The sequence below is a fragment of the Cyprinus carpio genome, chromosome A21, assembly GCF_018340385.1.
Source record: "Cyprinus carpio isolate SPL01 chromosome A21, ASM1834038v1, whole genome shotgun sequence".
Lineage (NCBI taxonomy): Eukaryota > Metazoa > Chordata > Actinopteri > Cypriniformes > Cyprinidae > Cyprinus > Cyprinus carpio.
Window position 1 is genome coordinate 11,649,607 of NC_056592.1, and position 23,838 is coordinate 11,673,444.

Genomic DNA, 23,838 nt, shown 5'->3' on the forward strand with positions numbered 1-23,838 from the left:
AAGGTCCAAAGAAACCACCATTTGTCATTTAAAAATGTGTTTAGGTCAGTGTAACTGTGGTGTATATCTTAGTGATCCAGGATGAGCTTCAAGAGCTGGAATCTCATAAAATCTTGTTCATCCAAACAAGCTGTTTGTTTGTTTGTGTTTTATATATCACATTATGTTCATGCAGTTTTAGTTCGCTGCACGTGTCATCAGTTTTGTGAAAAAAAACACCTTCTGTGAAGCCCCTGTTGTGTAATTGAGTCATGTTGTGAGGACGTGATTGATAAGAAGGACTTTTTTTTTTTTTTCGTAAGGGGTGAGATGTTTGTGTAATCTTATTTCTCTGGCTCACACAGTTCATCTTCTGCACGCACACAGGGTATTCAAGTCTTTCTCTCTGCTGGACATCCCTTTCTCCAGTTTTGTTAAATGGAAATTATAAAAAACAGTGCTTTCCTGAGGGGTTTGTGTCGCAATAGCGCCCCTGCAGATTTACAGTATGATAATTCATCAGAACTCTTTCGTATATCCACATATGCTAAGTTCCCCACCACTGCGCCAGTGACGGAGAGGAGTCTCGCACGAGCAGGTTTTTATTACACCGGAGTGGGCGACCGTGTCCAGTGTTTCCGCTGCAATGCGACCGCCGACAACTGGCAGTCCGGCGACTGCCCTGCCGAGCGTCACAAACAGATGTCTCCCAACTGCAGCTTCATCCAGAGTTTACCTGCCACCGCAAACCTCCTGTCATCCTCCCACTCAGCCTTTTCCCCGCTCCGAAACGTAGCCATCCTGCAGCTGTCCGCCCCTGCAACCACAGGAGCGTTGACCACTGCGGCATCATCTTCAGGCCAAACAGAGGAGCAGGTGGGTTACCTAAACATGGGATTCAGCAACCTGGCACCCTCCAGTCCCATTACCTCCCGTGGAGTGGAGGATATAACTCACCAGCGAACACCGGCTTGTCATAATCCCAGTATGCGTCGGGAACAGGAGCGCCTTGACACATTTCAGAATTGGACTCTTGCTACAGTAACTCCAGCTGAGCTCGCCAAAGCTGGTTTCTACTACCTTGGCCAGGGCGACAGGGTGGCTTGCTTCAGTTGTGGCGGCCAGCTTAGCAACTGGGAACCAGGAGACCGGGCGGTGTCTGAGCACCTGAGGCATTACCCCAACTGCCGCTTTGTTCGAGGTGACCGTGCAGATAACGTGCCGTTATCTGGCGGCGGCCTTTCCAATGTATCCAACTCGGCAATGCAACAGTGTGAAGAACGGCTGCTCACGTTTGTCAACTGGCCCTCAAGAATACCTGTTCGACCAGATCAGTTGGCTAAAGCTGGGTTTTACTATGTTGGTAAGAGTCTTGATGACATTACAAGTCATTCAAGGTATAACTTTTGTGCTTAGATCCCCATGCTTACAATTATTTCTTTCTGTTTGTTTGGGTAGGTCGTAACGATGACGTGAAGTGCTTTTGTTGTGATGGTGGACTCAGATGTTGGGAATCTGGTGATGACCCATGGGTAGAACATGCTAAGTGGTTTCCAAGGTAAATAAAAGTGGCATCATTTTCTGTCCCATGATGACATCAAGTGAATATTAATTATGTATGCATGTTCTTCTAGATGTGAATACCTGTTGCAAGAAAAGGGACAAGAATTTGTTCATCAGATTCAAGCAAGATTTCCAAGACTATAATATGATGCACGCTGATGGATATCTTAACCTAGTTTACATGTTGGTTACAATCGAAGGGTTGTGATGCCCGGGCTGATGGGTGGGGGGAGTCTGTACAGTTCTCTCTCCACCTTCACACGACTTAGGTGCCCTTTAGCAAGGCAGCTCTTGGCTCCCCGGGAGACAACAACTCAAGTGTCAGAGTTGTGTGTGTGTTTCATGCTCACTTCGGATGGTAAGAGCACTAATTCAATTGAATGTCACGTGACATTACAATGCACACTGTGGATATCTAATAGTTTACATATCTTTTTGATCAACAACTCAAGAGAATTTGTATTCATTCATTTTAGTCAAGTTTACTCTGACTAAAGTAGATTAAATAAGATTTTTTTTTAATACTATAAGTAATCGTAAAACATGGTACTCGAAATTTTTTTTTAATACCATGTGTAGTTGTACACCTGGGTCCTGGAGAAGACCGTTCAGAAGATGCAGTGATGATGAACAATCCCGTGGTGAAGTCAGCTTTAGAGATGGGATTTGAGCGTAGCCTGGTGAAGCAAACAGTCCAGAGCAAAATTCTTACAAGTGGAGAGAATTACAAAACCGTTCAAGAATAGAAGATGAGAAGAGAGAAGACAAAAGATAACAACATACAAAAGAAACGACATCTTCTATCTCAACAAAATGCATCATCTACCACCAAAAAAATTATTCAATATTTGTCAAATGATAAAAGAGTTTGACTCGACTGAATCTAACACTCATTGTGTTTCTTTACAGATGGTTTTACTTTCCTCAAGAAACATCATGCTGCCTTGACACAGCGTCTAAAAAGCGTCCAGAGCTTAATGGATCATCTTCTGGAAGAGAATGTCATCTCACAGAAAGAGTATGATACTATTCGTAACTGCACTTCAGTCAAGCAGCAGACAGGGCAGCTCATTGATTTAGTCCTGTCCAAAGGAAACGCAGCAGCAGAGGTTTTCCGCAACTGGATCAAGAAGAATGATGTGTACCTACTGAGAGAACTGATGGGTATGTAATATATGAATCAGATATGAGATAAAGTGTCTGTAAATTTTCAGTGTTATATGTTGTTAGTCTGTGTCAGTGTGAAACTGCACAGCCAGTAGATAGGAACACTTGAAAAAAAAAAAAAAGGTGATGCCTTTTGTAAAGATCCTAAAAAGAGCAGGCACAAATCCACAACAGACATAATCACTACATAATATTGACAACAAATTTTATTTTTTTGTTCTTACTGCAATTTCAGCCCAGACAAATGAAGCTGCATCACCGAGTCAAGATCTTTCAGGTATATTCAAACATGAGAAAAGGTTTTCTTTTGATTTTACCCCTTTTTATCTCTAGCCATCACACTAAGGGAATCAGTTAGATCCCACTCTGAAACAAAGAGTTTGTGTAAAGTTATTGACTCTGTCCATCATTTTCACAGACTTGCCTATGGAGGAACAGTTGAGAAGACTTCAAGAAGAGCGCACATGCAAAGTTTGCATGGACAAGGAGGTCAACATTGTCTTCATCCCCTGTGGTCACCTAGTGGTATGCAAAGAGTGTGCACCTTCCTTACGCAAGTGCCCCATATGTAGAGGACTGGTCAAAGGCACTGTCCGTACTTTCCTATCATAAAAAGAATAGTTATCCTTTGACAAGTTACAAAATAAGTGATTGGATTTACAAATTTTGTTCTTTAATTAAAATTCAACGTGTTTCTGAAATAAATTAAACAGTGAAACTGAACAAATGTTTGATCTTTTTAATTCATTAACATCTTGTCTACCATTTTTTTTTTTAAATCCAATGTATAGAAATATTTCCATTTCAAGTTTTGCACACAAGTTCTTCACACTTTACACTAACAGCATATGTTGAATTTTATTTCAGATTAAAAACATTTACTTCATATATTAAAGAAATACATCCACACATTTGGTGCTTTAACAGTTCAATTCATAATCAGTCCCAGTATTTTACATGTAAATAGTAGAAGAGTAAAGAAAACATTTGTTCTATATGTCCTTGAAGGTCACCCCAGCTTGGACCCACTTAGACTTTTACTCTAAGCTTTACACACAATTTCACAACTATCTCTATTTCTCGCTTCACAATCTGTGCCACCTTTAAAAATAATACAATAAGACTTGACACCCCTGAACTTTTCTATTCCACTCCCCTGTTTACCCCTGAAATGAATAAATATAATTTTAAGCATATATGATATGTATGCATTTTGTGCACTATTCTGTGATGGTTGACTTTCTTCTATAAGTGTTGGCATCTGAATTTCAAAATCTTTTGGGACATTTTGAATGTTTGGTTCAGTGAAGCTCACACGCCCTATGTGAGAGAATCATTAAAACAAATACTGTCACGAAGAAGAAGATGCATATATAAAGTTTAAAATGTATTTCTCATGCTCCACACCTGTGGCTGTGGAGGCAGCTTCAACTCAAGAAACAACACCTGCAAAAGTTAAGATGGAGGATTATAAAGTTTTTCATACAGGATAATGGATTTCTATGTGGATAAATGTATAAGGCCATTATTATTTTGAATGGAGATAATGATAACCTCTGCTACATCCTCTGGACTGGTCAGTGAGAAGCTGTGTCCTGCTAGCTGATAAGCTTGGGATTCAAGAGCACTTGGATGTACCATAAAGTTTTATTAAGGCTTTATCAATCATGTTTATCAAGGTACTGCTCTCCAATAAGTCGTAAATCTCCCCATTCTAAAAGGTTGAAAGATGATTCACCCCAATGGATTGCTTCCTGATCCTCTGTTGACACGGCATCTCTTCTCTCCGGAATGAGTTCTAGAGGAGAGCCGTTTGAATTAGCATGTGCTTCAACCACCTGTTCTTCTTTGTTGTCTTGATCCATTGCTGCCTCCTCCATGGCATCCAAGATTGAGTTGTCATAGAGACTGTCAAACAGAAAACTGCTACTCCAGTTTTTAGCTGATGATCAGAGGCATTGTAATTTTCCCTTTGCTCCGGGGAAAAAAAAAACACCAAAAATCAGTCATTTTAAATCCTACAAGTGAATATATGCAGCACACTATTGTGATACATCAGGAAATATGGAACATTTATTTTGAGAGTTACTAAAGATCGCAAGAATGTTTTGAAAAAACTGCACACACACACAAAAAATACACCTCAATTGTCTGCTACATAAATGTGAACATTAATTAAAGCACTCTATATTCAGAAAAATACATGCTACCATTTGTGAATGGCCATCTGTCTGCGTTGCTTTTCGGTTTTAGCAATTAATTTGCCACCAACGGAGCGGGCCAGGAAACCTTCTTGGATGCCCACCATCTCAGCCACCCGTTTCATTGCAGATTTTGTAGTCCAGTCCAAACACACAATTGTAATCCTAAAAACACAAAAAACTATTATCTTAAAAACCCATAACACAAATATAAAAAAAAAACATATTCTAAAAAAAAATAAACAAACCCAGCTACTCATGATAAACTAAACATTATGACAACCTGATAGAGGATATGGAGATCATTTCCCAAAACAAATCCTTTCATTGCTCTCTGGAGATCTGCAAAAATCCCCAGGGCTTCTGGGGGTGATAAAGATGAGGACAGAGTCACAGAACCCAGATGTGTGGGGCAGTACCTCTCCACTGTGAGACAGACAATTATCAAAATGTCAACATCTATCGGAATCCAGAAAAGCACAATAAGCACATCCTGTGGTGAGCTCCTCCAGTGATGATTTTCAGTCAAAACAATGAAAATAAATCCTGTACATACTCACCCAATACACTATCATACAACATACTATAAGAAGAAAGACATTCACACCCCTCACCCTCCCGCTTCACCAGGCAGCTGCTGATAACATGGGTGTGTTCACTTCTCACTGCTGTCTGTGTGCACTTGGATGGGTTAAATGCAGAGCACCAGTTCTGAGTATGGGTTACCATACTTGGCAAATGTCACTCACGACTTTCACTTTCACTTCGCACGTTCAGCCTCTTTACAGACCAACACGCTCTCACCTAAGTCAACACAGATCATTACATCACTATTAACTGTAAGAATTTTAATGTTTTCAAAGGAAGATTGTGCTTCTTAATATTATTTTGGAAACCACAAACATAAATTAAGGATTATTTGATGATTTTAAATATTTTTTTTTTGTAACAATGCAAGTCTTAACTGTCACTTTTTAACACAACAATGCATCACCACACACCAACATCAGTTTACATAATATAATAATTAATAACAATTAACAATAATATAATGCATCATAATTTTTAGTCAGCAAAAGTTCTAACAGATATCCATAACCAGAGTCCCCAAGCATGTGCAGCTCATTGATCATAACAATTTCTGCAATTTGTGTGAAAATGTTGTTTTATAAGAGTACCTGTAAACTTAAGTGGTAAGGAAATGTCATTATTTTACCAAGTAAATCCAGTTTGTCTTCTTCAATGAGCCTGTTGATGAGTCCATTAGCTTTCTCTATTGTGCAAACAGCTACATCCAGAGCTGAAAACCCACCAGCTGCTGAAGTGTTACCCATATACCCCTCCACTCTGACCCCTGCCTCCTGAAATACATTCTGGGTGAAAATGGCAAGCGTAATATTAGTAGAATCTCATCAACAAAATTCTTAAATGTATATTGACAGACATATTAAATTTAGAAATCAACAATTAAATATGTACACTGCACTATGCACTCACAGTTTACATAAATAAATAAATGATCAACTGAGATAACTGACAATTATATATTCACTCAGGAAATGGGAGCCAACTTGCAGATAAAAAAAATAAATAAAATCTCGTGCCACAGAATGAACATGGCCTTTTGTCTTGTTTCCAAAACTCTCTTCAAGATTAACAACTCTGATACCAAAGTTTTTCCTGCACTGGTTGGAGCTAAAAAAAGGAAATATAAAATTTTAGCCTGGGAAAAAATTAGATAACTACATATATTTAGAAAGTATCATGTAAACAGAAGTCATATATTTATAGTTATATATTTAGTATTTGATCTGGTGCTGGTTCTCAGGGAAACAGGACCAAGTACAAACAAAACATTTGCAGTCAACAAGAAAAAGAAAAACAGCTCTTTACCAGAATATACCAGGTTCTGGCCCTCCAACACTTTGCCCAAGATCAGACACTCAGCCTACCACTCAAACATCCTCTGAACACCTAGACTCTGGTATTTCTCCAGAACAGGCTTAGGGAGACCCCAACTGGAGAGCAAAAGCTTGTCTGACTGATCGGCAGGACGTCCCATGTGGATGCTTTGTGCTGTTCCACGTAACAAACAGCCAAAAACTTAGCAAAACTAATTTTTTGAATTCATATTACCAGCATTTCTTGTTGTTTTGAATAGAAAAATGACAAACAAATTTCAAAATTTGGGGGTCAGAAATTGACAGTAAAGACATTAATGTTACGTTGACTGATCTATATATATACAGTAAATATACATAATATTACTATATATATATATATTTTTAAATAAATGCTGATCTTTTGAAAATTATATTCACAAAGAATCTTGAAAAAAGTATTACATAAGTTTCCACTAAATTATCATGCAACACAACTCTGATGATAATAATAAGAAATGTTTCTTGAGCAGCAAATCAGCATGACTTCTGAAGGATAATATAACATTAAAGATGGGAATAATAGCTGAATAAATATAACATGAATGATGAAATTAGACAGTTCTTTAATCAAGTTCTGACTTCTTTAAATGTAACAGTTGGAAATCTACCTGCATCTGGTAGTGTAGCATCACCGAGGACACTGAGATCCAGTCCAGGAGGAGGGGTTAGCACAGAAACTGACAGGTTTTTTATTGATCTCTTCTGCTGCTGCAAAATGGATCGCTCTTTAGCAGCAGCCATATGCTCCGGACTGAACAGAATTTAATCCTTGGAGGTACTGAGAGAGTCATTTACGCTGGTATCTCTTCTGAACTTTAAATTTTGCTTGCTGTTTGCTACTTTAGGTGTTTTTTTCATGGAGTTGATGATCTTTTAAGGTGAAGAATATTCCTTGTCACATTTCATCTCACGGCCACGGGCCCGTCCTCCTGCTTCAGTCTTTTTGGTTTCACTGAACAAAAGCTTCTGGGCCAAATCCCTCCAGTCGGTTTCTTTTTTCTTGTGTTCTGGTTCTTCTGCGCTCTGATGGTGACCACGCTGAGCATGGACTTGAAGGGCTGATGTTTTCTGCATTTTGCACTTGTTCTTTATAAGTTTTTGGACCCAGTTCATCAATAGCTTGTCAAATTTCCACATCCATAGCCAGAGTGGAGTCTCCTGGCATCCATTGCTTATTCTGGTTTTACTTTAAACAGAAAATATGAATTTTTTACTTAGTGTAACAAAGCTTATCAGTGGCATAATCTTATATAAACTACATAAAAAAACATACTCTTGTCTCATTACATCTTCTGCTCTCAGATATAGTATCTGTTGCAGAAGAGGATGCTTGATGCAGGCGACTTGATTGTTTGTGTGGTTTCTCATCTGCAAGAACTAAGCTATACAAATGAAAAACTACCAGTTAGTGACAACAATATTTACATTTCACATCTGATATAAAACAAACTACAAAAGTAAAAATAAGCTGTTAAAATAAGCTCACCCTGAGAAAAATATATTAATTATAGCCTCAACATTAAAAAGCTCTGTTTTCAACTCTATTGTTTTCAGTGGGAACTCATTAAAAGTCTTGCTTACTTATTTGTGTACATAAAACAAAGTTCTGGAAGTAGTTACTATTAAACAGCGAAACATTAAAAGCTCCATATCAACCAAGTTTGTAAACAAAACCATGGAAACGTACACAATCAACAGAAGCTCAGCACAGTTTCAGATTTCCAACAAATCTTACCCCTTTGTCTTTACAATCCGATGCTGTCCCAAATAAATCTTTCTTGTCGTTGAAGTAGTCATCACATATAGAAATCAAATGACTACTAGTAATGTCTTTACATACAATGCTTTTGTTGAGTAAAAACATAAATAGTAATATATAAAATATATATATATAGTAAAATACATAAATAGTATTATATATATATATATATATATATTACTGTGTTGCTACCTCCCTTCGCTCCACATAAAAAATCTCATAGTGAATTAAAATAAATTACTGATATTTCCTCTGACATTTTCAGGCATGAAGCCATCGCGAAGTCTTTGAATAAGTGTTATTTCAATGGTCCTATCGGCCTTACAAAATTTGTTTGTGTAAAATCATTTAATGATTAAAAAAAAGATTTTTTTAACAAATCTTTAGATTCGTTCACTGAACCTCTCTCGTTTAAATGACTGTTTTGCTGCCTTAATAGAGTTACAATAACACGAGCAAATACCATAGTTGCCAACTCTCGCGAGACAAATAAGCAACCGCAGCTTCAAAAACAAGCCCAAAACAAGCCCAATATTTTTTGATAATTTATTATCAATATTATTTATTCACAATTATTTATTTCCAATAACTAAGCCTGAAACATATATAACTGAAATTACCCTTTTATTATGAAAACAAAACATAAGTTATTTTACAAAAATCAGCAAACTGCAACAAATCAGGAACAAAACTCATCTCCAATCACCTGTGAGCAGAGTAGGATTGGATAGATGGAAAAGGCCAAATATATATATATAAATAATAAATATATCTAGTATTAGTAGGCTATAGGCCTACTATATACTGTAGGCGTACTTGTTTTTTTTACAGTGATAATAAAACATTGATACAAAACATTGTAAAAAAAAAAAGCAAACACTGCAAACAAAACAAAAAACAAATAGGCTGCCTTATAAATTAAAGAGATACTACTATCATTGCTTGGATTGACATACTTCAGACTTGGATTACAGCGTTAATCTTTTTGAATGTGTGTTTTCTCCAATCCCTCATTCGGCACGTTAAAAAAGGCGTGTGAGAAGGGGGCAGAATATTTGGCAATAAGCCTACAGCACTTATATTTTTGCACTGATTGGCTATTAACTGTATGCATTGGTTAATACAGTGAACATAAATGAAAAGAAACGAAGTTGCTTGTCAGGTTTTCCTAACAAGCAACCATATTTTATAAAATAAGCCCAAAAAAAATCGCAACCCGTTTTTACTTGAAATCCCCACGCAACTTTACAAAAAAAGAAGCCCAAAGTTGCGTATAAAACGCAGACTTGGCAGCTATGGCAAATACCATCCGAGGGACTGAGTATATTTTTGGGGATTCAAAAGATTCGATTTATTTGGATGAATTGAAATCCGCGCCGCAACACTGACACCTGCAGTATGAACCGAGCGCAGAGTAAAGACATAATACATCAACGTGATCACAAAGGACCACGAATACATTTCTTTAACTCATATTACATGAAATTATAATACAATTATAAGGTTTGATATTGTATATTGATCGTAATTTATCTTTACACATAGAACATATAATTTATAATATTGTACGGTAGATGGAGCTGTGCTCCTTGAGACTTAAGGGAGAAAACCAACGAGGAAGAAAATCGCTCTTGTTTTGAAATGCAAGCTTTGTAGCTCGCTTTTCAGTTCCTTATCTTTTTTTTCATTAAATAATTTTCTTTATTGCTGTATGTCTTTAATAATATACATTTCAATTAATTTGTTTTAAAGTTATTTAAAATCGGAGTCCTCTGTTTTGATAGTATTTCCTGGTAGAGAATGGTAGTATGGTAGTTTGTAAAGTGTTTTAAGCACTCATGAGCAACACTCGGGCTCTGGTGAGTTGCACAATACTTTCTCTCCAAGACTCTTGTTTTGTATATCCATGCTGCAAAGGCTGTCTATCCAGATTAATTCAGGAAAGCAAAAGGTACGTGGTAAAAATGAAGTCAATTTTTTTTTTAGTTATTATTATAATTTCTTTTATCTATTACGAATTATGTTGAATGTACTTAAAATGTATTTAGTGAATTTATCATAATGTGTAATTATTGATGCTATAACATAATTAAATTTTAAAAAGCTGAACATCATGAATAACTTCTAAATCATTATCTTTAGGGCTATATGTGGAAGATGTGGATTCACTTGTGACTTACAAAACGTTGACTACAGATACAGACCGTCATTTAAAGTGTCCAGAAACCAAGACATATTTGGTGTGACAATATTCGGGGGCTGTTTAAATCCCTTCTTTGGCATTACTGCCGGTGGCCTTCAAAGGTGTGTTTAAAAGCATTTACAAATTTTAAACATCTTGACCAAACATTTCTGTTGAGTCATTGCTGATATAAAGTGTGATGTTTCCAGATGTATTGATTTGGAGAAAACTGAAGGCACGCATACTGTTCAACAACTTCTTGTTAAAGCTGTGGAAGACTGCTTTATAGGAAAATGTGTCATTTTTGGATTGAAGGTATGGAGCATTTCTTCATTTAATTTGGGGTGGGGCATCAAGGTTATCCCCTTTTTATTAATTTTGCTCATTTCTTGTTCCGTCCTAACAGGTTCCTCATAATGTTGCCAAAACTTCTTCGCTGTCTGGACAGTTAGTGGCCTGCCAGATCATTTCTCCATGTGAGTCTTTGATGGGATGTACTGTAATCGCTTATTTTAAAAACCTCCTGCGGGCAAATTCTCATTTTGCCAACAGTATCTGTCCATCACAACAGAAAGACTCACAAAGTACACAAAGAAATGAGCTCAGCAGCTTTGATTATACTCCTCCATCATGTGCAAAGTTGGATTCTCAACCCAGCAGTGAAGAATTCACACTCTCAAGTGCATGGCAGTCACTTGGGTTATGCTTCCCCCCGGAAGAATTAAGTAATGACTTGTTACAGCAGTCCAGAGACTGTAATCATAATAATCTTTCACCAAAGACTGAAGAGACAAGAAGATGTAAAAGCACTAGCCAAAGCAACACCAGTCAGTTAAAGCATGTTAATTGTATACAGGATGAACTGAAGAATGAAACACGGAACAGTCACAGAAAATCTTTTTCCTCAAGCTGTGACATGTTTGAATCATCAGCACATTTTAACAGCTCTACTGCATGTGACACTATAAATCCACTGATCCCTTTGTCCTGTGGAAATAATTCTGAAATAATTACATCCGAACGCCTTAAAACCGGGGGAAAATATGATGCACCTTTATGTGAGAAGTCACTTTATAGTCATTCTGGTCAGAATATATGTTTTGATTTAGAGGACGCACCTTTATCTGAAAGTTTACAAGATTATGTCAGCGTTGAGCCTCAGATATCAGAGATAATTGACACAAAGGAGCGCATTTCAGCTAAAAGTGATCAAATGATTCAAGTGCAAAAGAGATGCTCTCTGACTGGAAATTCAGTGGTCACAACCATCTCAAAAACTCTACAAATGCCTCTTTCTAGTGCAAAATGGTCCTCACCAATGTGCAATGTGAACAACATAAGCTGGAAAGAGAACAGTGAAAATGACTGTCCAGAAAATCTTGAAACTAAGATGGACAATGCTGAGATCAGTAAGACTGTTTTGTGCATTACCAATTCTTCAAAAAAGATGATTCCTTTCAGTCCTGACATTACGTGTGCATTCAATCGCTCTAGAAACGACAGGTTGTCTTTTTCAAACAAAAAAGAACTCGCTTTAGAAAGAAAAAAATTAACTGGGAGCAGACCATCTGTGGCTTTTTGTTCAGTAAACAATGAAAAGGGCAAATATTTCAGGCACTGTGCACAAAGTGAGGTCCATTCTGTAAATTGCAAAGTCAAGCAGGAACATACTGTGTTTGATGACCATGAGGAAAAGTACAATTGCTCTGTAGACTTGTTTGCTTCTGGTCAGAGCAGTATGAACATGAACCTTTCGGATGTGACAGAGATTTCTAAAGGCAATGAACCAAGGAATGTCAACACATCAGAGCCTGGAGGTTCAGGTCTGCTTTTTTCACCATGTTTGCAATCCACTCCAGTGTCTTATTATAACAGCTCATGGGGACAGAAGACCCGGCGAAGCCAAAAACGTGTTGACTCATTGTGCTCCGGAAAAACTGAACGTGAATTTAAAAGCAAGATCATAGATCTGAGGTTAACTGATAAAAGACAAAAGATGGATCAGTTGCTGATTGCTGAGTCTGCTGAGAGTTTCTCAGGCAAGTCTGACATGCAGGAAGCAAGCTGTAATTTATCTGTAAATGAGTGGTCCAAAGATCTTTTTGAAAATTCATTTTGAATTAAAATTAAGTGAGATGAATTACAATATTTGTTCTTTTTAGTAATTGTAAATAAACAGTTTTGTAAATATAATTGTTAATAAACTGCTGTTTAATGATTTATAAATGTCCATGGAAAAAAATACAGTTTTTATTATTATAATGAATACATACCCAGAATTGTGTATTCGTATGCATTTATATTATGTAATCATAATTAAACAGACTCAACATGTTTAATTATAAAAGTTTTGAATTAAAAATATATAATAAAAAGGGTAGGGGAAAAAAAACAGGTTTGTCCAATAAAATCGTGTCCATTTTGCTCAGCGTCACGTCCACCGTGTCATCAGCAACCTTGTTGTATTCAAAATAGACGATTAAAATGCAAGACAGGTAAACCTATTTCCAAACGTCTGCTGTTACTGTTTATTGAAAAAAAAAATACTCTATATGTTTTGAACCCGCTGAACCTTTCCTCTATGCGAATTGTCCTAAACTGTGTATTTAATTTTCAAGGTGATGACGACATTGTACTCTCTCTGTTGTGATTTCTGTTGATTTATTGAATTATTTAATTCTGATAGGCTCTTCTTGAAAATAATAGTTGTGTTTTGACCAATGGCATTGATCAAACATCCAAACACCAGCCATTCAAACCAGACAATCACAAATCAGCCAATCACGATAAAATAGAAAAGCGTTCAACAATAAGCGCGGTCGCTGCTGAGCAGTCTCCGGCTGAAGTACGACGGACATTTTGCAACGCTCTATCCAAACAGAAAACATCGTTATTTAACCGCAAGACGCGAGGAGTTACAGCACGACATTCGACGTACAGAGACAACCGAGAGGAAATACAGATGTTTAATAGGACTGTGTTGCAAGTAATGTTTGTATACTAGTTTAAATTGTGTGGCGACTCAACGGCTTAAAGATGTCGGACGAAGGCGCGAGGGAGGACGCCTGCCGCGAGTATCAGTCCTCGCTGGAAGATCTGACTTTCAACAGCAAACCGCACATCAACATGCTCACCATTCTAGCCGAAGAAAACATCCAGTTCACCAAGGATATCGTCGCAATAATTGAAGCACAAATTGCCAAGGTTTTTATGAAAATAGATTTATTTTTGTTTCGTTTCAGTCATCGTCTTTGAGCTCGAGCGTGGCTAGTTCGTTAAATGACGACATGACATGAGGCCTGTAACATGATGGCGGCTGCACGACTAGCTCGCTAACCACCTCGAATAAATAGACGTAAAACATGTTTTTGATGCTATATTATCGTTAACTAGTAACTTGCTGAGTTTATTATCACATGCCAGTGTTTTTAATAGTAATTAAAGTCACACGCTCCACATTCCAAAATTAGGCCAGGTGCAGCAGCAGCGTGCATAAATAATAAACTCTTACTTAATCAAAACTCACAATAAATTCGAACTTAATAATCAATCATTTACTTCTATTAATAAGCAAACCATATAATAACTCGTCAATAAGCTTATCGGATAATGATAACAGCCCGGTGGCTTCAGATACAGTATTCGATATTTATTAATTTAAACCAGTGTTACAGTAAACTTTACGTTTTATTGTTTAGCGTTAATATATAGATATCAATCTACGTTAAATTGATTGTATATGGTTTTATGAATCATATGTTATCCATATGAACCCTAGAAGGGAAAAATACCAAATTTCCGTATTATGTAATCAGCCCACCTGACGTTAGTTACCCGAGTCATCGTCGTTGTGTAGATGATTGTGTACTTTGGATAGCAACTCTGTAAATATGAATTGATAAGGTGCCAAGACACAACAGTTAATCAGGAATAAGTTTTTACATGCTCAAGGCTGTAGTTATGTCATGTCACCAGCTGGTACACGTGGTTTGCCGCCTGTGTATGTAGATGGATGGGTATTATTGGGGAAATTCGTGGAAACTTTTCATATCCTTGTTTATGTTTGCAACCTATTTGAAATCTTGCATTAGTTCGGATAGTCGTGTTTGGGCTGCTCCGTGAAAACGAGCACGCCTGCATTTAAAGTTCTTAACACAACTGTGCGCCATTTAAATTCCTGTGTACTTGAACCAATAAAGGGTTTGGGGTGTTAGATTGCTGAGTAATTTTCCATTCTTTACTGCAATGTTAATAAATGGTATACAACTGTGACAATAAACTGTGAAATGTGCATTTTTCTTTATTTCCCAGTGTATTTTTTTGTGGTAATGTTTTATATATTGATTTCATGCTAATCTAAGTGCTCTTTAATGCAAAGACATTTGCATTGGTGCAGTGTCCGTTGTAATAACATTCCGAAGCTGAATGTTTAAAAATAACTTAAAATATTTACAGGATTTTACAAAAACTGTGCTTTTCTCTGCACTGGGGCATGTTGGTTACAACTTGTCAAAATCTTTTTATGGACTTGTGTAAAATGTAAAGACCAAGAAGTGTTTTTTCCCCCCAGTATGAAGCTAAAACCTAAACTTGAATTTAAATGGATCCCTGAGTTGAATTCCTGGTCAAGTACAAAAAAATACAAGTGAAAAAAAGCTTTAATCCTTTATTTTTTCAACTTTAAAGGACTTGGGTTTCTTGCTAAAAAAAAAATTTCAATAACTGAAACTGATTTGTACTGACAACCTAACAAAACAATTTTCTTGATGGACTGAGCCTTGGGTGAAGAGTGAACACTGAAGAATTTTTCTTTTTCTTTTTTTAATACCTGGGGCGTGGATATTTTACGTCAATACTTCATCTTACAAACCATCCCATAAATTTTTACCTAACTTTTTATGGATCTGGTTTTTGAAGAACTTTTTCCATTGTCATCTTTTTTTAACTGCAAACAATGGACTTCCACTTAAGAGCTTGATTTTTGTTTTCTGTGCCAGTATTTTTAATCCAACTTCAACCATTTAATAACCTCAACCATCAAACTCTAATTCTATGTAGTTGTGCATTTCTCCCATGTTGTTCTCTAAACTTGTCAGTTTTCTGTCACTTTAGGCACCTGCTGGTGAGAAGCTCCCAGTTTTGTACTTAGTGGATTCCATAGTGAAGAATGTTGGAGGGGAATACCTTGAAGTGTTTGCTAAGAACCTAGTCAATTCCTTTATTTGTGTATTTGAGAAGGTACATAATTCTTTGAAATTGTGTCCATGGTGTTACTTCTGATTAAACGTCATGTGCTCTTTGTCCTCATCAAAAATACTGCATTGTGCTAATTCATTCTTTTACCTTAATAGTTTATTTTATACCTTAACAGTAATAACTTTAAGTTTTTGTTCATTTTTTGAATGGTCATCTATTTAGTTTTGTCAGTGTTCTTTGAGAATAAATAGAGGAGTCAGATATTCTTTCCCCCTTTTTTTTTGCTTCACTTTAGGTGGATGAGGCCACTAGAAAAAGTCTCTTCAAATTGCGTTCCACATGGGATGAAATTTTCCCCTTGAAGAAACTATATGCACTAGATGTGCGTGTGAACTCAATAGATCCTGCCTGGCCTATAAAACCATTGCCACCAAATGTGAATGCCAGCATACATGTCAACCCAAAATTTTTAAAACCGGTAAGCATTTAAGGGGTTCTAACTATAATTTTTTTTTCTTTTCTTTTTTCTAGAGGTGGCAAGAAATGTACAGCTATGGTTTATCTGAAATGTGTGCTTTTCTCTTTGCGTAGACTGAAGAAACATCTCCAAAGCCTCCTGCACCACAACCTCCAGCTCCAAGCTTGACACAAGAACAACTAATAAGACAACAGTTGCTTGCAAAGCAAAAGCAGTTGTTAGAACTTCAGCAAAAGAAGATAGAGCTTGAACTTGAACAAACAAAAGCTCAGTTGGTGAGTTTAATAGTCAGGTGCTTTATAACAAGACAAACTAGTAAGCGCTGTATGTTAATATTTGCAGTTTTTAGAAGTATAAAACTAGTTTTCTGTGATGTGCCAAGCACAAGTGATGTAACAGCAGTGCATAGGACCTGTAGTTGGTCTAATGCAGTTTGACCGACATTCTTCATACTGCTTGATATATAACTAAAACAGAATTGCTATTTTTTTTTTAATGCTCAAGCTTCCAGTCCTGCTATTTCTTCAAACCACCATGTCGCTGCTCCTACACGTTTCAATATCTCACCAAAAGTCACACATACAATTCCTGCACCACAGACCAAACCTTGGCTTCCAGCAACATCAGAAAAAATGACAACCAGAGATCCTAGATTAAACAGACCTGGTGCAACGGCTGTAAATGCAAAGGAACAAGTGATGCATAAGAAGGAGAGTCAGGTCACACCAAGCTTTCCGACTACATCAGAAAAAAGAGGACAAGTCTCAGCTGAAAGACAGAGTAAGTTGGAGAAGTTGAGGATTCCAAAAAAGGATAACTCTGCAGTTGAGGAAAAGCCTAAATCCAAGTCGGTGTCACCATCTGGAAAAGGTATCCTTGTCAGACCCAGAGGAATGGAGTCCGAACATTCAAAGACTGTTGAGCTGAATAAGAAGGACCCAAGGCTACATAAGCAGATGCATGACAGGACAGATTCAAAAGATGAAGATGTCAGAGAGAAGAAAAGAAGTTCAGAGAAGAAAGATAGGGATGAAGGTGTCAAAAACTTGGATCATCAGAAATCCAGCAGCACCAGGGGAAAGCTTATAAATGGCTCTCTAAACAAGCACGAAAGACTTGAGACATTTCTGAAACAAGAAATTAAAGTGAACAAAGCAAATGTTAGAAAAAGGTCTCGGTCAAGATCACAATCACCACCATTACATTCTCCCAAAAGAAAAGAGAGGCAATCACCTCCAAAGAGAAAAACCAGGAGTATTACTCCAACCCCCAAGTCTGGAAAGGCTAGGATAAGTAAACATTTGCATAATGATGATGCTTTTCCACAGTCGAGTCTAAGAGATGAACGAAGTACCAAGAAAAGTGCCCCAGAACCAAGACGATCAAAAAGGCCACTTGATAGAGCTGCTGATCAGAAAGATGGACCACAGCTGAGAATTTCTCCTGCAGAGCATAAAGACACAAAAGATGGCAAGAGATGGAGGAGTGGATGGGAAGAAAATAAAAAGTAAGTGACTTTTAAATGTCAATTCTTAAACATCATTTGTCTTTCTATTATTGAACTTATAACCACATTCAAATTAATAAACTGCCTTTACAGTCCCAAACAGTCAGATTCAGATCTCTCACACGGACGACTAGGCAACCAGAGACACAAGACTTGGAACACTAATCAAAGACCATCCACACCTCGTACACCTAAACAGCATCGCTTGAGTGTTGACAGTAACATACAAATACCAGAAGCACTTAACTCTGCAAGTAAACGGGATCTTTTAAGGAAGGTATGGCCGTTTCATATTTTTGTTGTTTTGTAATCAATTTTTCTTAATCTAATACATTATTAATTTAAATATTGCTAAACTGGACATTTTTTCATTTCAGGCTAGCAAAAGACATGCTGATGGTGAAATATCCAATGACGAATTCCTCAATGTAGCCCATCAAATAAACCAACTTTTTCAGTATCAAGAGGAAAGACAGCGGTCTGACTCTTGGGATGAATCGTGTGATGAGGGAGTATATCAGTCAAAAAAGAAACAACAAGGAATATCTGATGCAGAGCTTTCTTATCTTGAGCATAAATCTAAGTTAAGAAGAACTCAGCTTCAGCGTCCAGGTGAGATTTGTCCTGTTTGTAAATACTGTATGTGAGTTGTAACACATTTTAAATATTAACTAAAGGTTTAGATTTTTTATTTTTTTACTTATTTATTTGTACAATTTCACCTTGGCATGTAATATTTAAACGCGCGCTAGGTTGTTGATGTTGTTGGCATTTTATAGATAGTCTAAATTTGAATTATTTTCTATCTCAACAGTGCAAAAAGAGGACCAGTCACCTTTGCATGAAATGTTCTATCAGCCTCAACACGAAATGACAGAACAATACAGTGAAATCTCAGAAGTGCATAAAATGTCTGGTGATGCCATAAAGCCTGACCACGAAGATCCTAGAAGAACCAACACGCCTCCATCATGTACAAGTTCCACATTCAGAAATTCACCAAGCCCAGTCAACTTAGACGGGACCTGTGGAAAATCCACAGGACCGCCATTTGAACGCTCATCATCTCCAGTTGAAATGGATCAACAACCAGGAGACATCAGCCCACGTTTTGAAAGTCCCAACAGCGTGCACTCTGGCACAGGTCCAGATGATGGTCCTGTAAGTGTAGAAGTTCTTCCAGGGCATAATAATTTCTTGGAACAGGGAACAAGTGGACAAAACCATGGGGAATCTCCTGGAAATACACCGACTCACTCATCAGAAGGATCTATGGCACTGGTGAACACCACGGCATGATGGACCAAATATTCCTCAACGATTTGATAGATATAAGAGTTCTCAAGCTCCCTTTGATGAGCCACCTAGCCACATGAGAGAGCCAAGGTTAGATGGTCCTCCGAGACCTTATGCTGCTCCTCCGCGGTATGAAGGCAGCACAGGGGGATTTGATGGGTCTGGTGGACCTGTAAGGTATCCTGGACATCGCTTCGATGCCCCTCACCGGTTTGAAAGATTTCCCAAAACCCATGAAAGACCTGTGAGATTTAACAACCCACCAGGATCACACAGGCCAATGAGGTACACAGAGCCTCGTAACGTGGTGAGATTTGACCCTCAAACCCCAGTTCATTTTGACCACCCAATCCACCAAAACAGATTTGCTAATCCACCAAGGTTCGATAATCCTCACATGCAACACGGTCCACCAGGATACGAGGAACCACGGTTCCCAGCTAGACTAATGAATTATGATAAACAGCAGGGTGCAGTTAGATTTGATAGTCCATCAGGTGGGATGCGCTTTAAGAACCCGGTGCAGCCTGAACCCTTAAGATTTGATGCACCCCCCGTCATGCCAAGATATGACCCACAAGGTCCTCCAAGATACTGCGGTCCAAATATTCCAAACCAGCTCAGACCACAGGAGCCAACAATATACGATCAAACTCAAGGTCAGGCTCCTGTGATGAACCCTGCTGTACCACTACCTAATTCAACATTCCACCCATGAACACGTATGGTGGCCCAGCCCAACAGTTTCCCATGCAGCAAAATGTTTCTCAAGCATCTAACTTCAGTGTGACAGTCCCTACATCATCGGATTTCCAAGGTTCATTTAGACCTGCTCCATTCCCTGGTCCAGGTGTTGGGAATGTTCCTCAGCCTGTAAGTATTCCTTACTCACTTTTGAAAGTTAAAGAGGTTTTTTTTTGTTAAGCATGGAAATTTAAAGTTTAGTTTTTGTCTTGTGTTTTTTTTTAGATTATGGGAGCTCAACCCTTCATGCCACCAAACCAAATATCTTTCCAGCCTGGTAAGAATGTCTTTATTTTATTTGTTCACACAACCACTAAAGAATAATAATACAATAATTTAATTGATTATTGATTCAGGTTCATTAGAATTATAATAAAATAATTTATTTGATTATTGATTCAGGTTCACAGTTTCAGCAGCCTGAGCCCGAGCCATTGAGGCAAATAGATGTGAACGATCTGTTATCAAAACTTTTATCCACTGGAATAATAAAACCTGCACAAACAGACTCAACGACTGGTATGCATACTGTATTATATTAATAATATTTATTTCTAATTACTAATTTCTTACTGTTGGACAATTGATTTGCTTCAGTTGCAGTCTTATATTTCAAATGAGCCTAATTAAAGATTTATAAATCTATTTTAGACTCCACCTCAGCAAGTCAGACTTTAACTGTGCCTGAAGAGGAAGAGGAGGAGGAACAAGAGGAAGATGAAAATGTCCCAGATCTGACTGGCTTTGTTTTGGAGGACATGAAACTGTATGCACATTTAGCATCTTACTCTCTGGAATTAAGACACAAGTGAATCTGACAAATACTTTTATTATTGTGTAACAGTTAAAATAGACTTAATGACATTAGATGTTTTGTGCAATTTGTGTAATTTAGGAGACACGACAGCATTATCACCAAACTGTATACAGGAATCCAGTGCTATTCCTGCGGCATGCGTTTCACTGCATCTCAGACAGATGTGTATGCAGATCATTTGGACTGGCACTACAGACAGAATCGTTCAGAGAAGGACATCAGTAAGAAAGTTACACACCGTCGGTGGTACTACAGTCTGACGGTAAGCTGGAAACAATCCTATGTCATTTCTTTTTTATTATTTCATTTTGTATATTGTCAGAAAGCGTAAATGACCACTTGAAAATGGAAGAAAAAAAAAAAGGACTTTTAAAAATCTAACATGAAGTTCTCTTCTTTCTTTTTTTTAGGATTGGATTGAATTTGAGGAAATCGCTGATCTTGAAGAGAGGGCAAAGAGTCAGTTCTTTGAAAAAGTTCATGAGGAGGTTGTACAAAAAACTCAGGAAGCAGCCAAAGAGAAAGAGTTCCAGAGCGTAAAGGCTGCCGCAGACGTCGTTCATGAGGTTAGACAATGTACACAGACTGTGTGATAATTCATAGTATTAGAAAAAATTATATGCTAAATTAAAGATTTCTTTCTCTCTCTCTCCTCAGCTGTGTGAGATTTGCCAGGAGCAGTTTGAGATGTACTGGGAGGAGGAAGAGGAAGAGTGGCATCTGAAGAATGCTATCAGAGTCGAAGAAAAGGTAAGAAATCCACTAATTAAAAGAGCAGATCAAATGTTGTGGCTTTGGTGTTTGATAAAACGCTTAAATTGTTTCCCCCTTCTCTTTTAGACATATCATCCCTCATGTTATGAAGACTACAAAAATGTAAGTGTTGATTTGGATAATGGCATCTTATCATGCATCACATATTGAAGTCACATGGCTGAAACATGCTGTATTTAGTAATCTGCTCTTGTGTAAAGACTGATGTGAAGAAAAAACTTTACATCTTAATTTTCCTTTAGTCAATTTAAATACTTCCCCTTTTTTCCGTAGACATCCTCCTTTGTGGACTGCACACCCTCACCCAATAAAATGCTTACAGAAAACCCTTTAACAGCTTTCATAAAACAAGAGCAGGGTGATGAGGTGTCATGCTCCAGTATTAAAGAAGAGCCCTCCGAGGACAATACGGATGCACCAACGGTAAAAGAGGAGGTTCAGGTTAAGTTAGAAGGAGAATCACAAACCAGTGCAATTATTTTCTAACTATGCTGCTCCTTAGCCACCTCTTTTTGTGGTTACTTTAGCTGGTCTTTTGTGTTTTGTAAAGAAGGATATTTTTTATATTGCAGAGCTCTGGGGCCGGGACCTCAGCTAGCACTTTAAATACATTTTTGTATTTGTATTTGCCTGCACATTTCAGGTAATTTTTTGCCATGTGAATGCCCAATGAAATGTACTGTGAAACATGTACGTTTGGGGTAAATGTATATGTATAATTTAATTTATAAATAAAGATATTTTTGGTATTCTTTGTGTAGTATTGATAAAAAAAAAAAAAAAGAAAAAAAAAGAATTTGAAGTTGTTTTTTTGTTCTTGAGACATTTGTTCTGGCTTTTGGAGAATGGTGAATGAATACTAATTTATGAATGATTTTTTGTTTTGCCTACAAAAAAAAAAAAAAAAAAAAAGATCATTGATAATTCCCTAAATACAGGTTTGGGGCTGATTGTAAATTATTAATAGTTGATGGAACATAATTTACTATGAGAATTTCCCTGACCTCAATATGTAAAGTTATTCCAGTTTACTACTGTATTTGATTCAGAGTAATGTGTTCAGTTGAAAATGGGGGGAAAAAATAAAAAAAAAACATCAGGGTGGGTTTTTTTCTCTTTTTGCAGAGATTCAAAGAGTAATTTTGGTTTATTCAGAATATTCAATAAAAAAAAATTGAGGAAGAAATAGTGTCTTGTGTGTAAAGTGATTATTGTGTGCTTTTTGACCGATTTACAGTTGTCAGTTTTATGCATAATCCTAAATAAAGTTTCAGTGCTAATGTGGAACCTTCTCTGTCAAATAATTTGTTAAAAATATATTTTTAATAAAAAAACAAACAGGTGTACCATAAAATTAGTTACAACCATATTTTTCGTTCATCTGTATTTTAATATTTGTAATATTTATAAAACATGTAAAACTTAATTATGTTAAAATTAAGCATAATTTCCTTAGTCAAAAAACTTAAACAAACTAAAATACATTAATTAAAAAAAACAAAAAAGCAAAACCAACATCAACTAACATGGTAAACAGCTGTTCATACTTCCACATGACTTTTCTTGAAAGATATACTACAGGGATATAACAAAAAAAATAAAAAAATAAAATAATATTATTAGTCTTGTTATAGTAAAACCAAAATATACACAATTCATATTCATATACAAATAAAAAGAAAACATTCATGCATACCACGTCACGGCTAAAACCTGATGATTACAACAATAATTCAAGCAATTATGTTTGTGCTACCTTGTAAGTATATAGTTTAACACATGGAGAAAATGTTTATCCTAATAAATTAAAAATATAATACTTCTCACATGCTAAGCTATGTTTTTCAACATATTAAGTGAAATGACTGCTATACATCAGAAACATCAAAAACACAAATATAAATAACAATAATATAAAATATAAAAAATAATTGTCCAAATTCATAAAAAAAAAATAACAAAATCTTTTAACACAAAGACATCTTCATTTAAATTTTTTTTTATTTTATTTTAAGGTCGAATAACCCCTATTATTAAAAAGGACAGAAAAAGTGGCATTTAGTCTTTTATGCCCAAACTGATATATATTATATATATATAACAAATATATATATAAAGGAAAAACTCATTCCTTTAAACAATATTTTCCATTTTAATAGATCTTTTTGTTTGAACCTTTTTAATACTATTATTGCATTTAAATGTAGAGAACATAAATCTTTTATTTTTATT

General features: G+C 36.6%; 3 protein-coding genes and 1 long non-coding RNA gene across 4 annotated transcripts; 3 read left to right on the forward strand and 1 right to left on the reverse strand.

Moving 5' to 3' along the window:
* The first annotated feature begins 303 nt into the window (after positions 1-303).
* birc2 (baculoviral IAP repeat containing 2) lies at positions 304-3,432 on the forward strand. Its single transcript, XM_042710864.1, is given in 7 exon segments — positions 304-1,342; positions 1,438-1,537; positions 1,614-1,717; positions 2,122-2,362; positions 2,450-2,706; positions 2,945-2,986; positions 3,128-3,432. Coding segments are annotated over 7 exon segments (1,863 nt in total). The 5' UTR covers positions 304-417; the 3' UTR covers positions 3,322-3,432.
* Positions 3,433-6,517: 3,085 nt separating this feature from the next.
* Positions 6,518-8,005, reverse strand: LOC109084579. Its single transcript, XR_006153086.1, has 3 exons — positions 7,462-8,005; positions 6,804-6,986; positions 6,518-6,605 (listed from the first exon to the last, which is right to left on the reverse strand). It is a non-coding gene; the product is annotated as an uncharacterized LOC109084579 (long non-coding RNA).
* A 2,209-nt stretch (positions 8,006-10,214) lies between these two features.
* Positions 10,215-13,351, forward strand: ddias (DNA damage-induced apoptosis suppressor). The gene is made up of 4 exons (XM_042710865.1): positions 10,215-10,563; positions 10,755-10,916; positions 11,004-11,109; positions 11,201-13,351. The coding sequence occupies exons 1-4, from the start codon at positions 10,451-10,453 to the stop codon at positions 12,911-12,913; spliced, it is 2,094 nt and encodes a 697-aa protein (XP_042566799.1). The 5' UTR covers positions 10,215-10,450; the 3' UTR covers positions 12,914-13,351.
* A 278-nt stretch (positions 13,352-13,629) lies between these two features.
* On the forward strand, positions 13,630-22,677 carry pcf11 (PCF11 cleavage and polyadenylation factor subunit). Its single transcript, XM_042710866.1, is given in 18 exon segments — positions 13,630-13,998; positions 15,907-16,032; positions 16,286-16,468; positions 16,582-16,743; positions 16,972-17,975; positions 18,069-18,252; positions 18,353-18,587; positions 18,790-19,264; positions 19,266-19,966; positions 19,969-20,144; positions 20,241-20,292; positions 20,418-20,534; positions 20,667-20,781; positions 20,911-21,094; positions 21,243-21,398; positions 21,490-21,582; positions 21,673-21,708; positions 21,880-22,677. Coding segments are annotated over 18 exon segments (4,380 nt in total). The 5' UTR covers positions 13,630-13,830; the 3' UTR covers positions 22,093-22,677.
* The last annotated feature ends 1,161 nt before the right edge of the window (positions 22,678-23,838 follow it).

Coding starts and splice junctions, on each gene's coding strand:
- ddias (XM_042710865.1), top strand. CDS start 10,451: ATGAGCAACACTCGGGCTCTGGTGAGTTGCACAATACTTTCTCTCCAA. Junction 10,564..10,754: donor TTAATTCAGGAAAGCAAAAG/GTACGTGGTAAA, acceptor CATTATCTTTAG/GGCTATATGTGGAAGATGTG. Junction 11,110..11,200: donor GTGTCATTTTTGGATTGAAG/GTATGGAGCATT, acceptor CCGTCCTAACAG/GTTCCTCATAATGTTGCCAA.